Raw genomic sequence first — 27,626 nt, forward strand, 5'->3', positions numbered from 1 at the left:
TTTAAGGGGCACGCCTTGTGGTAGCTGTCTACGAGGGCATCAGTTAAGATGTTTACCTGCTGTTCTATTTGAGTAGGTTCCCGAAGGTCATCCCTCGGAGGAAGCAGATCGAGGCTTTCGCCTAGGATCTTCCTAAAAGCGGCTCGATCAGTTTTCCTGGGATTTCTACGGGCGATTGGTGTGTCACTAGATGCTAGTAGATTGAAGCGAATCCATCTATGGTCTGAACAGGAGGCCTCCTGAGAGACGTGCCATCCCATAACTAGTTCGCTGACCTCCTCCGAAGCCAGAGTCAGGTCAATAATCGTTTTGCATCGTTTGTTTACAAATGTTGGTTCAGCGCCCACATTTAGAATGTTTAGATTTGTAGTCACAAGATATTCAACAAGTGTCTTACCTCTGTTATTACTGGTCTCCATTCCCCACAGCTGGTGGTGTGCGTTGGAGTCGGCCCCGATGATAATCGCGAGACCTGCTCTCTCGCAGTGGCTGACCAGTCGTTGTACTTCAGCAGGCGGCGGCTCGTCCTCTCCGGGCATGTACGCCGAGGCGAGGACTAGGTCGCGACATCCTGTTGGCAGTGGAACTTGTAGTTTAATCGCACACAGATCTCTGGAACAGAATTCAGTGAGCGGTTGTGCAATAATATTGTTAGTGGTTAGGATGCATGCCCTAGGGACGGCATGTACCGTGGAGTAATAGAGCTTACCTTTCGTGTCAGAGAGCCCGCGTATATGTCCGCTGCCCGTCCAAGGTTCTTGTAGGAGGGCAACGGCTGTTGGCAGACCTACCAGACAGCGTCTCAGTTGGGCCGTAGCGGCCACGCTGTGCTGGAGGTTTGCTTGTAGGACACTAATCTGTGTCCATGTTGTCGGTGGTAGGGGGGCCATCCTGCATCTCCCCTCCCTCCTTCAACATGTCGGCCAACCCCGACTCTATCCAGGCCGACAAGTCCTCGCACTCGGATGATGTCCCGGCTGGTCCCTCACCAGTGCCAAGGAGTTCATCCTCCGAGAGTTCAGGTATCGTCGGCTTGGATAACGACGGGGGGGCAGCTTTCTCCCCAGAGGCAGACTTGCTCTGCTTGGGGGTGCCCTCGGCCTGTTGGCTAGGGACCTGTGCACCCGTTACCCTTAGGGTGGAGCCCTGCAGGGTGGGAGGCTGGTCCACGTATTTGCCTCCTGGGCCCCTGAACTTCAGGTAGACGTTGCCCACCCCACAGTTCAGGGATCTTCCCCTTTCCATAAAGGCAGGGACGAGGTCTTCTGAGATTGTGAAGGCGACAAACCACCCCTGGTCTTGCCGCAGTATCTCAATGATGGACCAGGTACCGACCTTGGCCCATTCATTCTGGTACTTTAGTCCGTCAGCTGCCTGCCGGACGTCTTCCCAGGACGAGTTGTCGACGTTTGGTATAAGGAGCCCGCACCTAACTCTCCTTGCCATTTCCGACTGGCGGACAGCCGTTAGGGAGATGTTTGGCAAGGTTAGGGCCTGCGCGCACCGCTGAGACCAGGCGGCCGAGTATTCGTCTTCTGCGAAGACCCTCAGCTGCCCCTCAGCGAAGATAGGCTTGCCCTTGAATTTAGGTGGCGTGGCTCCCACGATGTGCTTCCTTGCCTCCTCCACGATTGCTTGGTGAAACCCGCGGAGGATGGCATTTGATTGGTCAGCGGTGATCTTACCCGACTTCGCGTCAGTGATAACGATCGTCAGGTCTGACGCCGCTGCTTGTGCATACGACACGCCCGGTTGACCAGGGCTCACCAGCCTCTGCTTTTTGTGTTCTCCTTGCGGGGAGAAGGACTCGTCCCGCGTCCTTTTAGCAGCGGCTCGTGCGGCCTTGCCGGGCCGTTTAGGTGGACCTGCAGCCGAACTCACAGGGGTACTGGCCGACGTTCCAGCCTTAGGGGGTAGGATGGAACCTTTCCCCTTAGGCGGAGGTTTGCCAGCAGCCACCTGCTTGTTCGGCGCCGGTTTGGGTGCTGGCTTCTGGGAAGCCTGTGCCCCCTCCCCGATTGCAGGGTTTTGTGTGGTGACCAGCTGCTGCTCTCGTGCAAGACGGCCTGCTCGCCGCTGGTTCTTATTCTTTTTCTTCTTCTTCTTAGCCTCTCCTCCTTGACGTTTAACAGGGGGGGGAGGATTAGAAGTCGAAGACTTCACGGGTCCGGCGGGGCGAGGCATCCCACTGTTAGTGGGGCGCTTCTTGGACCTTCGGTCCACTTCCTGCCAGTCCCGGAAGGTGTCTAGGCCAGTCTGCTCGCCAGATGAACTGGGTTGCGGACAAGCCAAGTTGTTGGTTTGACGCACTGTCACTGGAACAGCTTGTCTCACCTGTGTAGCTTCACCATTAGCGATGGACGCCGCTGGATCAGCTTGGGGGTTTTCGTTCGACCTGTTATCCATAGTTCGTTCGTTTTTTCTTCATCCTCATCGGCTCCCACCCTACAAGGGCCCACACATCTGGGAACGCCTACTCACACATATAAAAGGTGCTTTCAGTCGTTAGGACACCGACTCAGGTATAGAAGTGGGAAGTTGGCTAGTTGCGCGACATCAGGAGCTTGTAAAGGTGTGACGTAGGGTCGTCCAGGTCAGACGCCCTCCACCAGAATCACCTAAACGCACTCCCTCAGCATGGCCTTTCCCCACCACATCAGCAGCCGAAACTGCCTCAGCGGCCCTCCCACTTCTCGCCGTGAGCCCACCTACGGTTCCTCACATGACCATTTCCCGGACTGTGGCTAGTAGTCCGGGCTACCGTTTTGCCCGAAATTAGGGCCGAAGCAGACGTGTTACCACGCGGGTTGGCTATGGCTCAATCCCCAGGATCCCGTCATCCTTGCTTACGGCGCTCAACTGTGCAGGTCCTAGCACAGGTGGGTTGTGTATAGGTCATCAGTAGTTACCCACACCTACTGACGACGCCCGTGTGGATGTTTGCCGTCACTAGAAAGAGGCACGAATGCCAGTCGCTAGTGACGTTGCCCAGGGTGGACCAGGGGAGACAGACGGATCTTTGGGCAGGCCGAAGCCCACCCAAACTTCCCCCTGTCGCCCGCTCGGGGAGGTCATCGCACCACTCCACCCCGAAATTATAAGTATGAAAAAGCTTTTTGCAAGGTGGCTTTTTGAAACCGACATCGCGATACAACTTTCGAGCAATACTCAGCCAAATTCAAACATAATTCCAATGATTATTACGTCAATTCGTAACAGCGGATAAAACATGGATTCACCATGTACGCTGAAACGGAAAATCGGTCAAAATAATGGATTTCTGCTAGTGAAAGGGTCCCGAAGTCAGCAAAACCCGCCCAAGTAGCACACGGGGTGGGAAATAGCTCGTATATCATATCTATTTAGATACTTAAGTGAAATATATAGCCATGACTAAGTTCTATATAGGTGGAAAGAACCCATATAGACCCACTATAGACCAAAAAGGAGAAAAATTGCAGCCTATTTTTGGTTCTAAATTGAATCCATAAGAGATCTCTCGATTACCTTAAGTTGCAATTAGAACTATGGGTGACAGTTATGCGCAGTGAACGATTTATATTGAACGAATGAATGTATTACAATTTCAGTTCGGTCAAGGAGTGATAAATGAGACGCCCAATTTCCTTTGAGTGGCGTGGCAACAATTAAGACAATAAGTTGTGTTTCTTGAAAGTGAATGTGATCTGCCATTTTAATTTTGGATATCTGTTTGGTAAAGTGATGAACACTTCACGTTATACAGGAATTGAAATAAGCACGAAATCCTTGCGAATGATTTTTTACTGTGAAACTATAGTATGGTTTCTTTGTAAATTTCGATGCGCCTTTGATTTGATCCAGGAATATTTAAAAGGAGAGTGCTAAATCAAATGAGGAATTGATACTGATAAGAAATAAAACTGTTAAAAACCTGACCTAATGATTGTAGGTTACGTACAATGTTAAAGTAACATCGTCACAACTATCAAAGGTCTGTGATTATGCGTCAGTGTGATAAAATTCTGTTAAAAATAATTCATTTTCAAGGACTCCATTTGTAAACATGGCGGAACAAAAAATATTTTACAGTGTTTATTTTCACTTATTTGTTCTCTATTTAGAACTATCAGGTCTGAAAATCACTTATTTGTATCTTGCGAGTGGCAAAGCAGTGAATGCTATTGACAGAGGAGGCGCCGCAATAAAAAAAAAAAATCTGGGGGCAGGGTAGTGCCCCCGCCAAGACGAGCAAAGCGAAGCGCATGGCCTACCTTTTCTAAAAGCGCTTCGTCGTTTTTTTGAACCCTCATAACTTGGGTTTGGATTATACCAGATAAACAAAATTCTCGGGATATAATGTCAATAGAGTGGACTTATTAAGCATAAAAAAATTCAGATGCATAGCTCTCATACTTAAGATTTTGTTCGTATCGGAAAAACCCCGTTTTCGTCACTGACTCACTTCACTCACTCACGGATGATCACCAAAACCCTTGGGGTACTTCCTGAAGTCCTAGGAAGCAAAAATTTGGTATGGAGCATAGTATTAGTATACAAACAACAAAAGAAATAAAAAAAATTGGAAATTTATAGCCCTTAAGGGGGTGAAAAGGGGGGTGGAATTTTGTATGGGGAATCAATAACCGCTGAACCGACTTAGATGAAATTTAGTGTATAGATAGTTTTTCCTATAGGGAAGGATATAGAATAGTTATCAACCCCAAGATCACCCGTAAAGGTGAAAAGGGAAAGAAAAGGGCATTAGGGGGAATAGAGGAAAATTTGTAGGGAGGATCAGTAAAAAAAGAAGATTGTATAAAAGATGCCCCCAGATACGTATTTCGGGATTTCTAATAGTAAATTTCCCCCAACCATTATATATGTATCTGATAAATATTTAACTATTTGGTTGTACCCATTGGTATGTATTTCATTGTAATGTGTAATCTTCTTATTCCTGTAATGTATTCGTGCACTACCCGTCACTAAAGCTTTTTGTTCTTTATATCCTGTTACCCTAAGGTTGTCTGGAAGAGATCGCTCACAGCGATTAGAACGCCTGTTGCTACCTTTATTTACATTGTAAATCTGTTACTGAATTTTTCTTCTGTGGTCCAATAAAGTGTATTTACTCTACTTACTTTACCATTTATATTAGGGGATGGAAGATTGTCATGCTTATGACAATACACAAAGAAGACACTTACAAAAAGAAGTGAAATCCTATCAAAAACATTTTCATGGAAAATGTTGCCTAGACGAAACCATAAGGCTCACACTGTCAAAAAGTTATCAGATTTCTTGTAGAGCTAAGCTTCTAACTCTACAAGCCCTTACTTCACAAACTCTACACCTTAGTCAAAATATGTGGCTTGGCCGTTTCGTTACTATAAGAATACTTAGTGAATAAATTTTGCACCTTACGCCCATGTGACAGTAGCGAAACGGCCATGCCACATATTTTGACTTGACTTATCTTGTTGTAGAGTTTCTGAAGTTAGGGCTTGTAGAGTTAGAAGCTTGTCTCTACGAGAAATCTGATAACATTTTGACAGTGCGAGCCTTATGGTTTCGTCTTGGCAACATTTTCATGAAAATGTTTTTGATAGGATATTATGTATATGACCTAATTTTGGAACTGTTAGATCGTTAGTGGTTTGAAATAAGTGAAAATAACTGCTTTTGGTTTTCAAGAACCTCCTATTGAGACTTAATTATGCGTTGGAGTGGCAATAAGGGTATTTCTAGCCCTTAAAGTTGCAATCACTTTAGGTTCCAAAAGGGCCGTAAAATTATCTCTTTAGCCACTATTGGTGATACACTACTCTATTATACTAGTCATTTGGAATTAAAAGTTCCAAATAAGGGTATGTTACCACTTATATGTAGAAGTTGCTTATAAGTGACTTTAGGGCCTTATATAGCACTATTGCTTCTTATTCAGTGACAATTAAAACCTGTATGCAACTTTAAGTAGCAAAATCGACTTTACCCAACCATAAGTAATAAAGTAGAAACAATAAACGTTCCTAAGCAACTACAAGTGACAGGATGAACTCATATACAGTTTTGAGTTGTGTTTAAAGGCATACGTTTTATCAAACACTGTTAAACCACTCATTTAGAACATAAAGCTATAAGATAAGCTGCAAAATTCACTAATGTGCTGCTTGGGCGTTAATATATTTTGGGGATCTCGGAAACAGCTCTAACGATTTCGATGAAATTTGCTATACGGGGGTTTTCGGGGGCGATAAATCGATCTAGCTAGATCTTATCTCTGGGAAAACGCGCATTTTTGAGTTTTTATATGTTTTCCGAGCAAAGTTCTGTGATGGCCACTGTTGTTTTGGATTAAGTATGCTGCGTTGCTGCAAAAATGTAACACAGAAGTTATGAATAAGAAAAGCAATATTTTAGACCACAGCAATGCCCCTGCGCCTGCGGACTCGTCGGGTCGCAAGAGAAATAATTGTTAACACTGCTATAAGCAGATCTAGAAATCTAGAGACCAAGATTTTAGGAGACAAGCGTGCAACTAAAGTAACACGCACTCGCATCGTCGTGACGCTTGCAATACGTAAACAAACTTGCCTGACCAGTCCACATAACATGGTTTATATTCAATTAATCATAGCTCCCCGAACACGCCAGTCCCAATGGAGCGACGAAAAAAACTTGACGTAATTGTAAATGACAAATGTCCTTACGCAACTAAACTTAATCTTAGCGGATTCTGCATTTATTTGCATAAGTTGATGGTATTTGATATTTTTTGAGTATGGAGCAAAATTATTGCATCATACTGTTCTGGGGTTTTGTATTGTCAAGTTAAAGGCATCAAGTTCCAATAGTATGAAGCAGTGCGCAAATCAATGGTTTTGGAAATATGACATTTATGCTGCTTACTTAGTATGATGGGCAAATGCTGTAGCGTTGCTGATCAACAAGATATTTTTGCTGATGAAACAAAATTTTCAAAGTTCAAAGTTCAAAGTTTTTTATTGTATGTAAGAATCAGGTTACATTGTAGGTCGAATATACAATTAAATATTTAGTCACACCGAAACTTTACCTTTTCAGGTGTACATACATTTACAGTATACACATATAATTATGTTAACATATTAACTTACATACTAGTAACACTCATGAGAAACTTAGATAATCATTTATACAGTAAAAACATTCTTTTATAAGCCACTTTTTTGTGCTCGACTTAAACAGCTTTAGATCCATGTCTTTAAAATGATCAGGTAATTTGTTGTAGATTGTGATGCACATGATATAGGCGTTTTTTGAAGTAAGTGACAGGTTAACATATGGTTTAGGTAACCTGTGTTTGTATTTCGGTCTAACAACACGAGGACCCAATGATATGTTTTCTGTGAACAGATATTTATATTTGTGAACAAAAACAGAAACTTCATAGATATAAAGACAGGGGAAAGAAAGAATATTATTTTGTATGAAATATGGACGGCATGACTCTATTGGATTAACTGAAAATATGGCTCTAATGCAACGCTTTTGAACAATAAATACATTATGCTTATCAGTGCAGTTCCCCCAGATTACTACGCCATACCTTAAAATTGAGTTAACATATCCATTATACGCTATTAGTGCTGCTTGTGTGGAAACAGTTTGACTCACTCTTCTTAGAGCAAATACGAACCTATTTACTTTGGTACATAATTTATCTACATGTTCTCTCCAGTTCAATTGATTGTCAATAACTATACCTAGAAATCGTGCATCTAGTACTTCTTTTATGGAGATATTTTCATATTGTATGTCTACTTGTTGTGAGTTGCTTTTGTTTGTATGAAATTGGATGTAATTGGTTTTCTCTAGGTTTATTTTCAAATTATTTATTTCTAACCATTTAATTGTAAGAGCTAGTGTTCTGTTTAGGTCATCATTATAAGTTAAAAGATCTTTACATTTTACAATAATAGATGTGTCATCTGCGAATAACAAACAATCATGTGGCAGGGTTTTGGGCATATCATTTATATAAATTAGGAATAGCAGGGGACCTAAAATACTGCCCTGAGGTACTCCATAATGATTATTAACGAAAGATGATCTATAACTATCTAGAGATTTCGTTGCCGGGCAGTATCTCATGGTCTCTACACATTGGGTTCTATCACTAATATACATTTTTATCCATTCAAGAGCAGGACCACGTATACCATATTTGTATAATTTTACCAATAACCGTTTATGACACACAAAATCGAAGGCTTTGCTCATATCTAATAATAATACAGTGACAGGAATCTTATTATCTACCGCATCTAGAACATTTTTTACCAGTTTAAATGTAGCTAAAGAAGTACATTTAGATTTGCGAAATCCATGTTGTTGATCGGATATTATATTATATTTGTCCAGAAAACTTATTAATCTATTAAACATGATTTTTTCATATATTTTTGAGAAAGCTGAAATTAAGGTAATTGGCCTGTAATTGCCCATATTAGTTTTATCGCCCTTTTTATGGATGGGTTTAACAACAGACTTTTTCAATATATTTGGAAAGCTACCTTGGATCAATGAAAGATTTATTGTATGTAACATGGGCGATATAATAGAGGATACACATTTCTTAATAATATTTGTCCTCACTTCATCATATCCGACTGATGGGGAATTTTTAAGAGACATAATTATGCTATGGAGTTCAGAAGAAGTTACGGGTTTGAGATATATGGAAAAGTCATTATTATCAATATCAATATCATAAGTAGAATTTGCAGTTGTATTAGTGCTTATACTCTTTATGAAGAAATCATTAAAACTATTGGCAATCTCTTGTGGGTCATTTATACAAATATTGTCTATATTTAATTTATCAACAGATTTATCGGTACAATCAGAATCAATCGGTACAATCAAATCTGCTGACATAACCTACTCACCTACTACAAAATACCTACTCTTCAATAAAACGTACAAAGTTACAGTTGTATAATATATAGCAGTTATGTCAATAAAAAAGCTGTTAGATATTACGTATACGTAATATTGCAGCCTCCATGAGCCAAATTAAATAGGATTTTTGAGTAGTTTCATTTCAACAAGTTTGAAAATCACAAGGAATCTAAATACAAGTGTAACCATAGAGTATTAAATGTCGTAGTTGAATCACAGGTTCATTTTTAACCGTTACGCGTAACCGCGTGTGTCACCCGACCTCGACGCTTGTTGCCAAAACGGCGGGTCACTTCGTTCCGGACTAGTCATACCTATCTCCAGAGTTTGTATCAAAGCACTTTCGATTCAGGGTTATATTTACAACTTGTTGGCTGTAACCGCTCCGATTCGCGGCGTCAACGTGACTCAGCGAAGTGTCGCCGAGTTGATATTTTATTGTGGAAACCCTATTGATGTAACTCATGTAACTTCAATAAACGTTTGCTGTGTTTCTCACATATCTATCGCATTTTGCTGATATTTACTGTTTCTATTAAGCTTTAACACTAACGTTTTTACAGTTAAGCAAAGGCGGATGCTTTTAATGATGTCAATAAAACCCAAACATGGTTAAATTACTAGCAGTAAATGGATGGACACAACTAACAAAATCAACACATTAGCCATATTAGTGCTAGCTACACTCGAGGGTCATAAAAAGTTATCACATTGTATATTAATTTCCACAAAAAGTGATTAGTTTTTATTGCTTATACTGAAAAGCTGTAAACATAACAGGCAGTACAGAGATCGATAGCAAACTATTCTGGGCACTCTATATTTGAATTACGACATAATGATAGCCCGAAATAGAACCATCTGTTGCTACAGACTACAGAACTTTCGAAAACATGTAGCAATCATCAGCAGTAAAGATGGTGCTTAAATTTATTGTAGAAATTGTATCTTCTATATTTATTTATATTGATTTAAAAAAAAGTTTCGCAGCAGTACCTTTGCAGAGTACAGAGTTGCAGACGGTATGACCCTTCTTTGCCTGATTAAATAGTCGTTTAGAGATAAGTAAAAGTATGAGAGATGACTGTGGCTATAAGAAAGTATGACTATTCTTTATACTGCAATCTTCTTACTGTCCATCGAGAATATATTAGTTTATTAACCCAACATTGACTCTAATACAATATATTTGACGACCGGTTTGTCCTAGTGGGTAGTGACCCTGCCTACGAAGCTGATGGTCCCGGGTTCAAATCCTGGTAAGGGCATTTATTCGTGTGATGAGCATGGATATTTGTTACTGAGTCATGGATGTTTTCTATATATTTAAGTATTTATAAATATTTATATATTATATATATCGTTGTCTAAGTACCCTCATCACAAGCCTTATTGAGCTTAGTGTGGGACTTAGCCTATTTGTGTAATAATGTCTTATAATATTTATTTATTTATTTATAATACGTGTAAGTAACCAAGATTTATAAGTTCCTTATTTAAGTCTCTATGGTCACCTATCTCCATCACCAGATCAGTGCGATGCCAATATCATATAGCATAGTCATTTGTATTTTAAACAAAGGTTTGCAAAATTTCAACTCAGCTTCCAAAATTTAAAGCAGTCACAAATGAAACTAAACACAAACTTTTAAAAAGTGCGTATTTCTATTGCTCTCGACTGTATTTATACCGGAGTTTAGTTGCTGCGCAGTTCCTTAAATAGTACAATCCGTGAATCATATAGTTTTGGTAGATAACACGTGCTGGCGGCGTGTAAGGCGAGAATAACTGGTCTGAGAGACTTTTGCGCAATTTGAGCAAGTTTGCAAGTTTTCGAGGTTCTCTATGTGGCAATTTAAATATGTCACAGCGTTCCAATAGCCCCAGCGAGGTCATAAGTTCTTACGACTTGATAAGTTCTTGCTTTAGCCTAGCTATAGAGATTCGATCACAACATTGGGTGCGTTAGAAATGTTAGAATCACAATACACGATATGAAGTAGCGGTTCCATTTTTTATAACAGTAAAAATTTACGTACCTACTGCTAAACATAAAGTAACTCCTCGTATATCACATTATTCATATTATCAAAAACATAAATCCTGGTTGATAGTATTTCAGTCTTCGAGAAAGCCTCGAAGACTTAGAAGAACGTACTTGAAATAACAAAAAAAGTTATTGTTTTATCCTATAATAAAAAATAATAATTTATGTTATTTAACTAACAGAACGCTTCAACTGAGAATGAGAATTCAAAAATAGAAGATCGCGAGTTATTATAATCGAGACTTGACATGTCCTTTCGTCGTGAGACTCGTGTGACGTGTCGTTTTTTGAGTCTATTTGAAACACAAATCAAAAGGACCTTAGCCTAGCTATTTAATAACTCCCATTCCCATACCAATTTCTAGGAATGGATCTAAAATAAGAGTATAAATAAAAACTTTTTTGGTGTAATCAGACTTTTAATCTTTTTTAATGCTTACTGCATGAAATTGAAAACAATGTCCGTTTCTTAGGGACATCATGCTTTTTGGCTACCGCATTAGGTTAGTGGCTCATTGTGGTTGCATTGCAAGTTTGCAACCCTATGATTATTTGGGTAACAACAGGAAACTAGACCATACTAACCAACTTTTAAGACGTAAAACCATACCATACGCCTAAGATGGCCCGATACTTTTTTTCGGATATGGTTTTTAGTAGTATACGTGCTGATATAGTAACGTTCACACGAGCATTCTGTTTGCGGGATACTGCCCGCATACTACAGGAAACTGTAGAAAACCGTACCCGCAAAACACTGGATGTCAGTGGGAAAAAGCTTTTAAGTTTGCTACTTTCAAAATTTCATACTTTTATAAGTGTTAATGGGTTAACATTTTGCGTTCATGTTCGTTTGTGCCAAATTTAGAGAATATGTTGGTTTAGGAAGTATTTCATGACGTAATTCTACTAATAATTCTAACTTCAAATACGTCATCATAAATGGAATCTGTGTAATCGAAAACTCAGCAAGGATGAAGGTGGAAAAAAACTGGTTATTTAGAGCGATCATTGTAGGCTTGTTTTATGTTCAGCTGTGAGCTTTTTTGCTGATGACAGGATGAATCACTTATGCCTGGCCAACTTGATGCGTCCTAAAAAGTTCGTTGCCCCCATCTATTCAAACGTGCGGTGCAAAAATCTCGTGTAAGAGCCGTGCCTCAGCTACACGTGCCGCGCTCGGCACACTTTTTGCCGCTCTGATCGTCCGATGCCTTAATATTTTATCATGTTTTCCTGCAACAGGTAAACTTATTCGTATTCCAACTTGCCTCGATCGTGGTTGCTGTCACGTATACCCTTTTTATTGCGGCTAATATTAACAATGCATCATCAATGCATGGGTTATGTTATGTCAGTTTAAAATAGGTACACAATTTCTTCTCAATTGTGACGTTTGTAATTTCTCGTGTCGTTGACCCGTTGACCTCAAATCGCTTACATTAAATGGCCACCGCGCTCATTACTGTGGTTTTTGTTTTCCGAGAATGCGGCGGACGGAGCCCTGGCCAAGCCTGTCATCAGGTGATCAAAACCAACGAAATACCTTTAAGAGATGCCGACAAAGACTTTTGTCAGAATTCTGGAACGCTGAAATAAATCGCTAATTACTTGAAGGGCGTCAATTAAAGACGTGTGTTATCATATATCGGTCACGGTCGCCTTTGTAGTTCTTTCGTCACGGAAAAGTTTTTAAGTTTTATAATGTCTTCATGTTATAAAAACAGAAGGAAACTTAGAATTATAAATGTTTTATATACCTTTTTTTCAATGTGTGCAGAAGTGATGAGCTCTTAAGGATATCAAGGTAAACAAAACATGCTTACATGCGACATGCGATAATATCTCGTTTTGTTAAGGTAATAATGTATTAATCTGTCTGCATTCGGACCTGTAATTGGAATTGTTTTGAGTAGTAGGCAATGTCGCGCGATCTCGGGTGTCAGTCATGCCACGTAATCTGTACTGTAGCAACTTACGTCAGAACTAAACTAAGTGACAAATTAGTTGGAGAGCGCCAGAGGCCTCCCTGAGACAGTGTTCCAATAAATCACAAAGGTATCGTGTGAGAGTGACACGTTTAAGACTTTCTATCTTACGGAAAGAGCAGCTTGATGCAGTTATCTTTTAACTTTTCAAAATCTAGGTACACTTTCCTTTTGGTATAATAGAAGCTATCACATCAACTAAAGCTTATCTTAATAATAATAAGTGTTTTATCTTGAATGCATTGCATCCTCTGCTACTAACATGAAGCCAAGGGTCTTCTTTCCGAAAGTCTTCTAATCTCCAGTACTGCTCACGATATTTAACATTCTGTTTTGTGGGATTATTGGATTGGCTCATATCATCTACTAAACCATCTCAGTATAAAGTAGCCCTAACGTCAGTTTATTTGTGTTTGGAGTGCAGATTTTCCGTTGTCAATAAACAAACAAACGGATACGCTACTCGTCGGGCTCAATCACACTATAGTGAACGGCGGCGCCGCGGGCGCAGGGGGCGTCAGTCAGTGTCCGACTAGCGAGCCGAACGCGCGCTCGCGCAGTGCAGTGCCGCATGAGATGCCCGCGTCACACGCAGTGGATCCTGTTTGTGTTCTAGTTCAACAAAGTGTCTAAAGTGGATTCCGGAGGACTTTACCCGGCCGTGGAGCACGCCCGCCGGCTCGAGCGCTCCCAGGCCATGTATGTCATCAATTTAGGTGAGTCCGCAATCCTTCGCCGTTCCGTCGTCATCGATCCACATTCTTCCGATGCACGGTCCTATAATTGGAACTAGACGGAACCGGTCCTGGGCCGGCTCGAGAGGTCCGTGGACAAGCGTATTGTTGCGAGATCTAGGCCTAGTTTTTTCGCAATATGCAAATTTTCGAGGCCCGTCCGGGCTTTCTCTACTACGCCTGCAGATAGTATCGGGGAATCGGGACCAGTTAACTCGGCTACGCAAACAGATCGCGCGATCGTGATTCCATTTCAATTTCTGTCTTATTCATAGCACAGTTGTCTATGTACGCATGTTTTTATTACAGTTCACTGACGAGTGTGGGCGTGTGTTGGTGTTTGTGCTATCTGATGCTATTTTGGTCGCGAGCGTGTTTGCGTGTCGTCCGCACGACGTGTACTTGTGTGTGTCTCGTATCCGCGTTCGGTCTCTTATCATTTTCTTCGTTCAATACCGACCGTCGCGAATTACGTGATGTGTTGTAACGACACAAACACATCTTCATCTCTGTTGTTTATAGCTAGCTCCGACATGTCAAATCACCAAACTTTGTATTTTCCCCAGAGAATGATGCCAATTAGCCATCTGCTTTCGCCAGAATAGTAATAATCTTAATGATTAAGTTATCGTAGGCTATTGCGTGTATGATAGTGTTATTAAAGATAACATCGAAAATATGAGTCGTATGCACTCAACAAATACAACTGTATGTAGAATGTGCCAAAAACTTTAGATTACAGAAGTAATAGAACATTACGTTAAAATTTCCAGTATATTTAGAGTAAAACGAGTCATACAATTAACGGCTCTGTAGCACATCTCTTAATGCCAGTCAAAAGAGGGGCTTTTATTATGAGATTAGAACTACCTCTAGATGAACAACAACAGGTTGAAAAGCATTAAAACATCAACTTAAAGTGACAACAAAAGGCCGCATAAATTGCGACTTCTCAATGATTAATAAACATTCTGGAAACTCAACGTCACCGCAACATGATATCCAATACAAGGTTGACAACAGACACTAAAGTTAGACTGTTACAACAACGTGAAAACAGCACTTATTCAATTTTGATAAGTATAAAGCTGTAACACGTTCAGCGGATTGTCTATGTTAGTTTAGGTGGCTAGTAGAAAAACAAGTTGTGAGCACTGAGCAAATAACACAAACAGTTGTACACGTTTTGTATTACAATTAGTCTTTACGTGTATTTGGGTTTTCTTTCTGAAGTACCGTCACTTGGAGGTTGTGATGTTATGAAAATTCTTGGCCGTGATTCAGAAGTCAATTTTGACAATAAACATCACTCTTTTACTATAATACACAGGTGGTTTATGCTAAACAATGTGATGTTTATTACACAAAATGGATGAAATTAATAACAAACTTGTTTTCGAAGCATGAATTGTTACAAGCTTTTATTTAATTAGTTTTATTTTATTTATTTATATGAGCCTAGAGTGTCCCACTGCTGGGCAAAGGCCTCCCTCCTCCCTTTCCACGTATCCCGGTCTTGATCTGTCTCCTACCAGTTCCTGTCGAAGGCGTCAAGGTCATCTCGCCAACGCCGTCGACGTTTGCCGCCACGTCGGGTTCGATTTTGTGGGGCCCAATTGGTGGTTGATTTAGCCCATAAGTCATCTGGCATACGGCAAACGTGTCCCGCCCAGTCCCACTTCAGCTTTGCGGCTGTTTCAGCCACGTCGGCTATTTGGGTTTTGGAGCGTAGTATAGTGTTTCTGATGCGATCGGTCAACTTCACGCCGAGAATACTACGCTCCATGGCGCGTTGGCAAACCTTGAGGGTGGATTTTTGAACTTTTGTCAAGGACCAAGTCTGTGCTCCGTAGGTCAGGATGGGAAGAATACACATGTCGATGAGCTTTCGTTTTAGAGATAAAGGGAAATCTCCCTTCATTTGCTCTTTCATAGCCCAATAGCTCTTCCAGGCATTTCCGGTGCGTCTTGCGACTTCCTTGTCCTGTCGTGCCTGGAAAGAGACTATTTGATCCAGGTATATGTATTCTTGGACATATGTCATTTCTTTTCCATCCACAACCACGTTTCTTTTTCGACTGTTACTCATGAGCTTGGTCTTTGACATTTCATCATTAATCCTAACTCAAGGCTTGCCCTGCTTAGGTCTTGTAGCATGGCGCCGAGCTCCATGGCTGAAGACGAAAACAAAACTATGTCGTCGGTGAAACGTAGATTTGTTAATCGCCGTCCATCGACGTCGACTCGATACCCCTGTTCTCTCATCCAGCCGCCAGCTTCCTGAATATTTGTTCGAGGGTACTGGTGAACAGCTTGGGTGACAGCGGGTCACCTTGCTTGACGCCCTTCTTTATATCGAATGATGGCCCGGGAGACTAGTTTTATGCAGGCAGTACTTGATGCGTAGATATTGTGGATGAGACGAATGTACGTGGGTTCTATATCTTGTTCTTGTAGTGCGGTAAATATAGATGAATGAGTTAAACTATCGAAAGCCTTGGAGAAATCTACAAAGGCCAAATAAAGAGGGATTTTAATTCGATGTGCCTTTCGATGATCTGGTTTATTGTGTGTAAGTGGTCCGTGGTAGAAAGACCAGGCCGAAACGTATGAAAAAACCCAAAAAAAAAACGCAATATCGGGGTTGCTCCCATACCCATATGAAATGTAGCCCTGCAGTTAATATTGCCTAATGAGTACCCAGTATAATATCGTATTGAATGAATGAAAAATCTTTATTTTCAGGCATATATTGGCCCATAGATAAATACCTTATAAACTAGCATACATATTATTATAAAGTTGATTATTTATTATTTTTGAATAGGGTAGTTTTAATTAACGATAACAATTAATAAAAAATATACAATCATTCAATTATGGCTGCGATGCAGTTCGCAACCCCGTATTGCGGATTGTGAGTTTTCAAAATACATACTATGCTTGGAGAAAATTTTGTGAAAATGGAAACTATTGTAAACGATAGTTACGTTGACAAACGTTTTACAAGATCCTTCCGACCTACTAAATGAAGAATAAGAAGGAACAGCAAAACAAATGATGTAGGTACTATAAGTTCTGCTAAAAGAGTACATTTTAATTATCACGATGAAGTGTATTTTAAACTTGTTATCAGCAAAAACTCTTTTGGCACCGCCCCGTGCAGCACAAACAGCGCCTTTTCATTGGCATATTGTGTTGTTCTCAAATACTTATTGTTTCTCTCTATGTGCACAATTGCAGAGTTGAATAACACCCAAAACGACCTTCAGTTGGCAATTTTCTGGTCATTGAGACAAGAAACATTTTGAGCCAGTCGTATTGTCTTTCCCATCCAAAACAATGGTGTTCCGGACCTTTGGAACGCGTGCGCGGAGCCGAAGCCAATACCTTGAGGCCCTTTTGACACATTTAATGAAATGTGAGGTGTACACAGGGGCAGCACCCGCCAGGGGTGTAAGGGCTATCGAGAGTTGATGGAATCTAAAATGAACCAGGCCATTGGGTGAAGGCGATGGGCTAAATACTGGGCTATGGGATAAAAAACCGGACCACTGCCTAATAAAATAGTATACAATTTTATTTCCGGCAGACAGTGACTCGCCCCTACAAGATGGGCTCTCACAAAAATCGACATCTAGGATGGCTCCAGGGCAGCACCGCTGTGAGGTCTGAGGGTAAAGAGGTGCCACTGGACTTTAAACATACAGCCAAAATAAATGATTCAAATCAGATCTTTACCCCTTTAGAAATAGAAAGATGTAGGGAGAGCAGACATGTTGCCAATATTTAGGAAAAGCTAACTTTAACATAAATTATTATGTTGAGATATCAACAAATTCACCAGACTACCGTACACCTCAGTTCTTGCAAACACTCAAAGTTGATATTAGGACCATTAGATATTTAATCTCTCAAATACGATTCTGACATGTATTCTCGTTTACCAGATACGAGGCCCTTTGAATTAGACTCGATCCAGTTCGCATATTGTCATTTCGCAATATGCGAACTGGATCGAGTTAAGGATTTCATCCTGTTTCAAAACTAGCTTTAGTAACTTCAGCTTGTCCATCAACATGACTACCCGGTTGTAAATTGAAGTTCCACAAAGCGTTGAAAGCAGGTGTAATTGTTCTTAGAAGCCTAAAATGACGCTACCATTGAAACATCTGCAACGAGCCGCAATCCCACCGTCAAGTTGAGGAATCGTCAATTTTGCGTCAGTATTTAAGATTTATCCCCATCGCTATTGACCTGGTTCCGTGTCCGTTACGTGACTGGTTCTGGGAGACACGCCGGCGTCCCGGCCACTGACCCTCTGCGTTTAACAACACCATTTATCGCGTACTTATTACCTTAAGGTTCGTTGTGGGCAATTTTATCAGTGATGAGAGACAAGCGGCCATTTTGTAGTATGATACGTACGAATGTACACTTGATCTCTTCCCTCCTTCACAATGGATTCCTAGAAGTCATATTTTCTTTTTTAATGCCACTACTTCATAATGATCAACACCGCAAGGTGTAAACAATTAACACATGAAGACAATTTGGTATGGATATAGCCTGATTTGTATGTAATATAAATCCTTACTGCCAGCATCAGACCAGAGCTATCTTTGTTGGAAAAAGATTAGTCAGTGATTTAAATTTCAAGTGATTTACTATTTAAATACCTCTGTCTTTTAGATTTTGTGACCCGGCGATCTTATCAGACGAACTTAACTTAGGGAACTTGCTTTTGGACGGTTCCCCTAGAAATCAAACATGCGAAAAGAAAAAAATAGGTATTCCGGTTGCGGCTTTCAAGACAGTCTCAATTATTTTCGTTAAGTGTTGTATGCTCAAACGTGCAACAATAATTGTATAAATTCATGTAAATCATTAATGAACGAGACGGTGTTTTCGCGTGAAGTTGCTTTATTCTCCAAGCTACGTCAGGAGAAGCTGCGAATGACGCACGCGCAGCCCGCCCGAAATAAATGCCGGCCGAGTCTAGACGCTATCGCCAGGCTTTTCATTGATTTTACTTACCATTTCAACTAACACTCAAAAACTCATTTGCGTTAGTTTTACGACTAGAACTGTTTTATTTTTGTGCTATTCTGTTCTGTGCTGGCCAATAATGTTGCGACTTCGTTTTAATGAACTCTTTCAAATGTTTCTTGACTATGTTTACCGTTTTGAGGCGCTACTGCGATATATTTATGCAGATAGAAATTGTCCTAATTGTCAATGTGGTTTTTGTTTTAAAACGTCTCATGTTTTGAGATTATGTTTACGTACATAAAAAAATTCAAGATGCTTTACTTTGACAACTAGTGCCGTAAGAATTTATTCATATCGTTGACCCCTCTGACACCAAACTACGAATTGAATTGTTATTTCCTTCTATTTAGCATCAAAATAATAATAGTAATATAAAATTCTACAGGATAATTGAAATAAACAAACTAGACGCCACAAAGGCTAGCAGCTTCTACATTATTCATTACATAATTATAAATATGCTCGGTCATTCATTCATGAGTTATCCTGCAATGAACCACTTAAAGTTGAAACGCATTAATTGAAAACCGCAATGACGTCTGTACGTTAGGATTTCTAGCTGCACTAGTTCCTGATCAAATCAACAAGGAAAAACAATTCTGAAAAACACTTAAATTGGTTTAAATTGTTCGTATGAAACCACATAATCTTCAATACCGTAGAAAAATATGAGTATAAATGACGTACGTTACTTATTAGTTATTACAATTTACAATCCATCCTTTGTGCTGTGCTATGCTACGGGCTTCTGAATACTGTCGGAAGATTGTCAGTGCTCTTAAGTATGTATCGCAGTTTTCTCTTCAGGGTGTCTTCATGTTACAACACACTGAATCCGGTTACCCTTGAAAGGAAAATGTAACACCAACAGAACTTCAATTACAACCAGCTTACTATCAGACTTGTACTTATTTTCCACAATAATGATATAAAAAATACAATGTGATTGTTGTAGAAGCTATGTTTTTCGTTACGCATAGACGCACGTTTATTTAGTCTTATTTCCTAGTCAGAAGATGTCGCAAAAACTTAGCCTTGCTTCTAAAACATTTAGACTTCCGCAAACACTTCCGCTGTCGTTCGTCTTTCTAGAAACTATACTAATCAAAATATATAGCTGAAAAAAACAGTGTTGGCTATATTAAAACCCAATCCAACATGCATCTCTCTTTTGAGTTTTGCCGGTCACTAATCAGAAGAACTACAATCACCTTTTAAGTTTTATTTATGTTTTGTACATAACATTGAAGTGACCGATGCCGATCCAAGGACAAATAAGAAAATTACATTTAACATTAAAAAGGTCGTTGTTTCATGGAGTGTGAAGGCGTATGTTAGGTATTTTAGGTTTATTGGAAGAAAGTCCCGCGCGCGGGTACTATGCGACCTTTGCTGCGCGTGGGCAGAAATTGGGGCACTCACGCAATTTTCATGTTACTTCTGCGGGGAATCCCGACAGGTAGCATTCCTAATGAGCCTATAAATATCCCGCTAAACTTAGTAGTCACGTTAATTTTAACGATTACTTCATGCCGCGTCATGACGCCTACGTAAATATTTGACGCTGTGCTTTTAAGTGGAAAGCTAAAAATAGTTCAAGTTATATGAAAGACAAAAGGTTATCGGTACCCACGTCATTCATTATTATAGCAACCGTTGAGATTAATGAAAGAGTAAGTACATTACTGATTAACAATAAGCCGATTCCACCAGAATTAAGAGGTCAAATTCTAAAGTCTATAAAGCTAAGAGGAGCATTAAATACTCACAATTTTAAAATATACATGACAATACTATGTTAGGATAGATTACTTTAAGGCAAAAATACATGTGTTTTTAATATGTTCACATTTTTGGTGTCGGTTACTCTTTCTCTATTTTTTAATTTTTTATAGTTTTTATTAGTTTTAATCAATTCCAGAGTACTTAACTTTCGGTTTCAATACGTAATAGATATTTGTCGTTTCTCAATCCTCGTACGATACAGGCAGTGTTAGTCAGACTCACAGGCCAACTGCACTAACACATCAGAATGATATTAAATTTGAATCATGTCATTTAGTTTCAGGCCAATTCGAAAGTACACTGACATCAGAATGATATTAAATTTGAATCATGTTATTTAGTTATCGTGCATTTCCCTCGTACTTGTCCGTACATGTATTCAGTATTGGCGCGCGCGAGACACACGATGAGTATATAATATCGTTCAAATATTCTGATGTTACTGTACGTTCGAATTGGCCTATCAGCCGTCAGAATCACCTAACCGGAGTTGTTTTTCACGATTTCCATACATCGACATCGCGCCACCGGTTTTTGTTATAACAATAATGGCTTCGGCTGTCACGTTTTTGCAGTAAACGTGTGCTGCCAAAATGGACGTACCATTCAACATGGCGTCATCACCGAGTTGATTTGCTTGTATTCTGTTCTGTTAAATGCTAACATTAATCGCGTGAGCTCTATTAAATACTAAAGATTAATGCCTGAGAAACTATTTAATCTTAATAGCCCTATTTCTTTTTTGTTGACAAATCGCTTTACGTCATCATCCTGTTGATGATAGATAAAAAGCTTACTTTACTTCGTGTTCCTCTGTCTCTCATCTGATTCATATATTATTAATCATGTAAATGTTTTTCTCGCGTACATAATTTCTTAGTGCTTCAGTACCTCAGGTCTGTTTTCCGAAGTTTTCCTCTCCACTCCAAGATCTTCCGATTTCTTTGTTATGTTATGAGCTACATATGTAACACTCAGGCCATTTACAATCAAAAAAACATTTCTATTAAACATTTGCTTATTGAGAAAGTTGAATCTTTGTTTAAAGACCGTTTATTCTTCTCACCATCTTCAGTTATAATTAGTCATACATGCTCCTAATTTAGTTATATTTATATTTCCATCATGTTTCTACCAACCATCATGCCCATTACACAAATAGACTCAAGTCTCAAGTGTGTGACGAAGCCTAATTGAAATACATTATTAGCTCCGATAATTCTACTGCTATTAACTAGTACGGCTAAATATAGACTTGTTATTGGTTGCCGCCGGTTGCATCGCTTATCGAAATCTAAGCATTATTCATGAAACTTAGCAAACACCTATATTCAATTTTCTTCTTCTTTGCGTTGTCCCGGCATTTTGCCACGGCTCACGGGAGCCTTAGGTCCGCTTGGCAACTAATCCCGAGAATTGGCGTAGGCACACGTTTTTAAGAAAGCGACTGCCATCCGACCTTCCAACCCAGAGGGTAAACTAGGCCTTATTGGGATAAGTCCGGTGTCCTCACGATGTTTTCCTTCACCGAAAAGCGACTGGTAAATATCAAATGATACCTCGCACATAAGTTCCGAAAAACTCATTGGTACGAGTCGGGGTTTGAACCCGCGACCTCCGGATTGCAAGTCGCATGCTCTTACAGACAAAATTGAATAGTTCGGTAGGTCACCAGTGCTTCTATCTTCAATTCTATAATAATTATCTTCTTCTATATATTCAATTCTGTCTGTAACAAAAACAAATGTCAAAATAACGGAGTTATAAATAATTATGGATGGCCTGTTAGATTTGTCAGACTTTTATTAATAACAATAACGCTATTTTACTAGTTTATGCTTACGACTTCGTCTGCGTGAATGATGATTGATAAAAACTATCTATCCTGATGTCCTTCTGCGGGCTACAAACTATCTCCATACGAAATTTCATTTAAATCAGTTCAGCGGTGTAAGCGTGAAGACATCATACAGATGGATTTACATTCGCATTTATAATATTAGTAAGGATTTGTATACTGCAAGCCTATTGTGTCCCACTACTGAGCAAAGGCCTTTTCAAAATTGTCCACTGATCTGTGTTTGCAGAGGTTGTGATCACGCCATTTTTCACTTGATAGCTTATGCAAGTGATCCCCTTGTTGACCGATTTACTACGACAAAAGTTTGTCTGGCCTGTCATTGTCAAAACCCCCAATACGTTATTAGACTTTAGTCTCCATCTCAAGTACCACTTGCCTAAAAATAGCTGCTCTATTGGTTGGCGACAATCTACTGCGACCATTAAACGTTTCCCAATGCTCCAGCCAGACAGACGAGACGTAATAAATGTAACCATTCCATGGTGTACTTTTGAGATTGTGAAATAGTCAAGTCGGTTAACCTCAATACAAAAATACTATAATGAGAAAACACTTGGCTGCCTCTCTAGTTAGTCTCAATAACGGGTCATTTCTAAAATTGATGGCTGAAAAAGTACTGCAGTTTGTTTGTTCTGAGGTATGATAACAAGTAGAGCATCATTCGTCTCTTCTAAATAAAATTATCTCTTGTTTGCTCTTTGCTCATTGATGTTTTATTGTAAGCAGACCTTAAGTGATGTTTGTAATGTTGAAGCAGAATTTTGTCATTAGCAAACTAGACATACGATGATAATGTTCCGATTGTAGCCGCGCAAAATCCTATTTTCGCTAATGTCCGTTCCATAACCTGACACGATATAATATAGAAACTCTTGATCTATTTAGACAGAGAACTGATAAAAGAATAGACAAGCTGATACATTAAATAAAATACAGACGATTGCATCGCTAAAGAAAGATATCTCCCAAACGTTTAAGACGTTTACAGCCCTAGAAGTAAACATGCTCGCACTTGCATCGTATCATATGATGTAAGTGGATTGGTCACAGCAGAGGTCACAGTCCCATTTATAGTGCGTCAATTGTCACAATGTGGGCAGGAAGCTGGAACAGCCCGCTCCGAGCCCGAACTGGTTGCAGGTAGTGCCTCTTACGTCAGGGCAGCGAGGTTAATCTTAGGAAAATACCCGAAGGCGTTGTCATTACTGATGTGGCTGGTGTCCTATAGGAATAGGAATTTAACAGTGTTCTATCTTTTGTAAGGTTTTCGTGGGTGCAGTTATGTTTAATACCCTTGACATTCGTTAAAAAAACTCTATAATACCTATCTAATCTACAAGAAGCATGCACATCATTCATGTCAAGATTATCCGATATCTACTTCTAGATATCTCGAACTCACTAATGAATAAGTACTGACACTACTGACAAGATACACAGTTTAATGGTCAGTTACACCAACCACATTTGACAGACTGATCAACATCATTCAGCAGAGAAAATTCCCATACAATAAAATTTAATTCCATTCTTTAAGGCGCCTGCAGAACTTCCTTCCTCTCGATACGAAAACCATGCTGGCTCGCTCTCTTTTACTCCCGTTACTCGACTACGGCGACGCTGTGAATCTTGATATGCCTGAAGAACTACTTGGCAAGTTAGAGCGATTATAGAATGTTTGCATTAGGCTTATTTTCGGCCTACGGAAGTACGATCATGTAACTTACTATCGTAAAAAACTTAATTGGCTTCCTATCCGCCGCCGTAGAGATCTTCACACTCTTTCTCTTCTACTTAATGTTCTATTTACATCTTCTTCTCCTCTTTACCTGTCTGAAAAATTTTAATATTTGGCTGAAGGCAGTAATCACCGGCTGCGCTCTAGAGCGAATTTATCACTTGCCATACCCCCCATAAGAATCGTGGATACGACAAATCTTTCGCAGTGCGTGCAGTCAAATGAGCTGCCTATTCCGCTAAGATTAGGTTGAAGAAGCTGTGGTTATCTGACTGCTAAATAATTTTCCTTTCCTAGTATATAATCACTAATTATTTTCCACTTTTTTCATTCTTTTATATTTAGCTTAATTTCCGTATTACTTTTTTGTATAATATATGTATGTTTATCCTATAAATTTTGTATGCATTTATATCCTCTACTTTCTGGTACCTTGTTGTACATGTTTCTGCATTTGTCACCCTCTTCTCACTCTCTCCTCTCATCTACTCAAAGGTTAACTGGAAGAGATCCCTTGAAGGGATAAGTTCGCCTTTGTATTTAGCTTTGTAAGTTCCTTTTATTATGTGTTTTGGTACAATAAAGAGTTTACTACATTTAGTGAATGCTTTAACGGTGACAAACGGCTTAGTGCAGCATCCGACCCTGATCTTTTGTTTAGGTAAGGTTCCGCGTTTAAGCTTGTTTGGTATTTTCCTTGATAGTATTTGCATGCTCGACGCTAACTTGTGTAATGACCAAACCTCTCAGGTCGTAGCAAACGTGTCATAACATAAGACAAAACCATAAAACGCACTGAGGTTTATAAAGCCAGTTTCCTTAATAGGTCGCCCTGATTAGTTTACTGCCACCAGGCTTATGTGCACGTGGAAGATTCCGCCGCACTAAATTGATCACAATTGATGTGACTTTATTGGCACCGTTGGACTGTTCGTATCAGCTGTCTGTTCGATTCGTATTCTAATCGATGCATCTGGAAATCTTATTGAAGTTATTAGCGATAACTTTGCTTTCGCTTAGGGGATAGATGGGTAAATAAATATAGTGTAATTGGTCATCTAAATTGTTTAAGTTGATGCAAAATTATAACAGAATTAGATTCGTGCCAGAACAGAATAAATGTATCTCTATTCATGATTTTGCAGCATGAAAATCGTGTGTTTTCAATCTTTTGACTTTGTGACATTCCATTCAATCAGAAATGTTTCGCAGTCAGATCATCAGTTCAAGGCTGGGCAGTATCAACCGAACAGTACACAAGAATATGTACAGGCTCGAAGACGGCTTTAAAGATAGTGTTGGTTAAGATGTCGCGAGTCTAATAATTACGTTGAAACTTGAGTTTTTGTCAAATTGTTAGAGACTCGAGTCCTTATTTTTTTAACGCATTGTCTTCACATACAATTTATGAGTTTAGTACACAAATCATAAAATAAAGCCCATTTTCTAAAATGTCAATTTAGATAAACCTACAAAATTGGCGAGGGAGTCTTTGTTCGGATGCTCTAGTCTTTTTGGGTTGAGCTTAAGAGGAGGCTCCCGCAAAATTGTAGTTTTTATTTTGAATTTTTACGTTTTAATGCAGGCCAAATGCAATAAAAAAACTATAGAAAGTAGACTATATTCCCGAAAGCAGACTCCAAGAAAAAACTTAAAAGGTTAAATTTGGCTCGATGGAAAAAAAAACACGTAAACATGTTTAATTTTAATTTATTTGTAATTTTATATTGTTATACAGCAGTATTATTTTAGTATAAAGTAGCAGAGGAATTTGACCAGCAAAATTTTAATCAGAAGTATACTTTAAGAGTTATTGAGGTAAAACCACAACCCGCGCGATCGTCAAGTCTTCCATCGCAAGTTTTGCGCGGCGCGTCATATGTTTTATTTCTAATTTCTTGGCTTTACGCGCCCTCTTAAAAAAGACTCGACTAGCGACTCGATTCTGAAGTTTTTTTAACGGGGTCGCGTAAAAACGGGTCGAGTTCTTCAAATGACGTCTTAAAAGACTTGATTTCTTATACCAACACTAATTAGAGAAGATATTAACTGCAGGTCTAGTTTGATAGATAGTTATTCAATCTCGGTTAAATCTCTTGTTATAGGATCTCAGTCGGCTGGACTATCGACACATAATGTCGCGATAATATTCCGTTGTCGCATCGTAACTAGGTTTACGCGCGGAATCTTCCCCAGTATACGTACGGTGATTGAAGCTAGATGGTTATTTACGTTGTTAACCGGTAGCTTTCAGTCCTCTCCAGCTCTATCTGCTACTTAGGAGTTTCGATGTGAGACCTTAGTTTGACATATTTATCAACAAGCTATATCCGCTACTGGATGCAGACCTTTCATTATGCATAATGATTTTGGCTTTGGATTTAGTCCCAACGCTACTCCAGAGCCCAGGGCTTTTTGGTGTCTGTACACACATCTTTTATTTCCTTATAGCTGTCATCAGTTTCCAAAACGATGTTTTTGTTTTCTTTTAAAGATAAGCAGCTGATAAATATGTTGTGACTACTGGCAATGGCAAATGGTTTCCTTGTGTCTGAATACCTACAACGTATTATGAATTTTGATTCAATACCCTGTTCCGGGAAAGTAAGCGGTTAACAGCATAATCCGAAACGAAATCAAGTGTTCTAATTCAATAATCAGTAAATTCAGTATAAGATTTCCAACAAACATACGTACCGTGTTTGTCAGAATCATATTAGAAGACACAAGCATCTTATACGAGTTCGATAACCTAAAGCGGTTATCATACTGGATGAGATTCACATGTCGCCTCGATGTTTGAGCGAGACAACGCTATACGCTTATTTATCGACATCGCGCTCGCACATCGGAGCGACGTGTGAATCGCATCCAGTGTGATAACGGCCTAAGATCGGTCAGCGCCAAACGAAAAATGATCTAACTATACACGTAGGCAATACTCACTAAGTACTGTTTTCCTCGAACAGCACGCAACAGGTGGACCTTTGGCTTATCATTATCATACAAGCCTCACAAACAATCGATTCACTTAGTATCGACTCCGTACGTGACATGATCGCGTGAGTTGTCTAAACGTGGTATAGGTCACAGCTCATTAGAGCCACCCCGCACCCGACCCTCACCGCCTCGTCACTAGGCGTCCACTCGTAGTCGGCAGGTGGACCACGGGTGGACGCCGCGTTGTCACCAGTGAACCTCGCGTGGTCATCGAGTGGACATCGCGTCGTCTACGAGTGGACCTCGCGTTGTCAACGAATGAACCTCGCGTGATACACGAATAAACTCATTTGTTTTGAATTATCTGGCAAATTACCGCTTGTTTGCATGCTATCGCACTTGAGATGTCAAAAATGTAAATTTTTATGACCAAAGCTTTCATACTATATGACACTTACATATGTCACCTATCAACTGTCAAACAACTATAGTATTGTATCTCGTAGCCGCCGGGCAGGCGCCACTACCGCGCACAGTTTAATAGGTGTGAATAATT

At 39.8% G+C, this 27,626-nt stretch overlaps 1 protein-coding gene across 9 annotated transcripts in view; it reads left to right on the top strand.

Moving 5' to 3' along the window:
• LOC133524585 (histone deacetylase 4) overlaps positions 1-27,626 on the top strand; it is a 169,545-nt gene that overhangs the window by 66,451 nt on the left and 75,468 nt on the right. Inside the window, exon 1 of one of the 9 annotated variants that reach the window (XM_061860679.1) lies at positions 13,164-13,676. The exons of 7 other annotated variants lie outside the window; for them this stretch is intronic. In XM_061860679.1, the coding sequence (XP_061716663.1) occupies positions 13,658-13,676 (19 nt within the window). In that variant the 5' untranslated portion in view covers positions 13,164-13,657. Of the gene's footprint in view, positions 1-13,163; positions 13,677-27,626 lie in introns of those variants that run through there. One more of the 9 variants, XM_061860673.1, reaches the window with a different exon arrangement.

This window comes from Cydia pomonella, chromosome 13 (genome assembly GCF_033807575.1).
Source record: "Cydia pomonella isolate Wapato2018A chromosome 13, ilCydPomo1, whole genome shotgun sequence".
Taxonomy (NCBI): domain Eukaryota; kingdom Metazoa; phylum Arthropoda; class Insecta; order Lepidoptera; family Tortricidae; genus Cydia; species Cydia pomonella.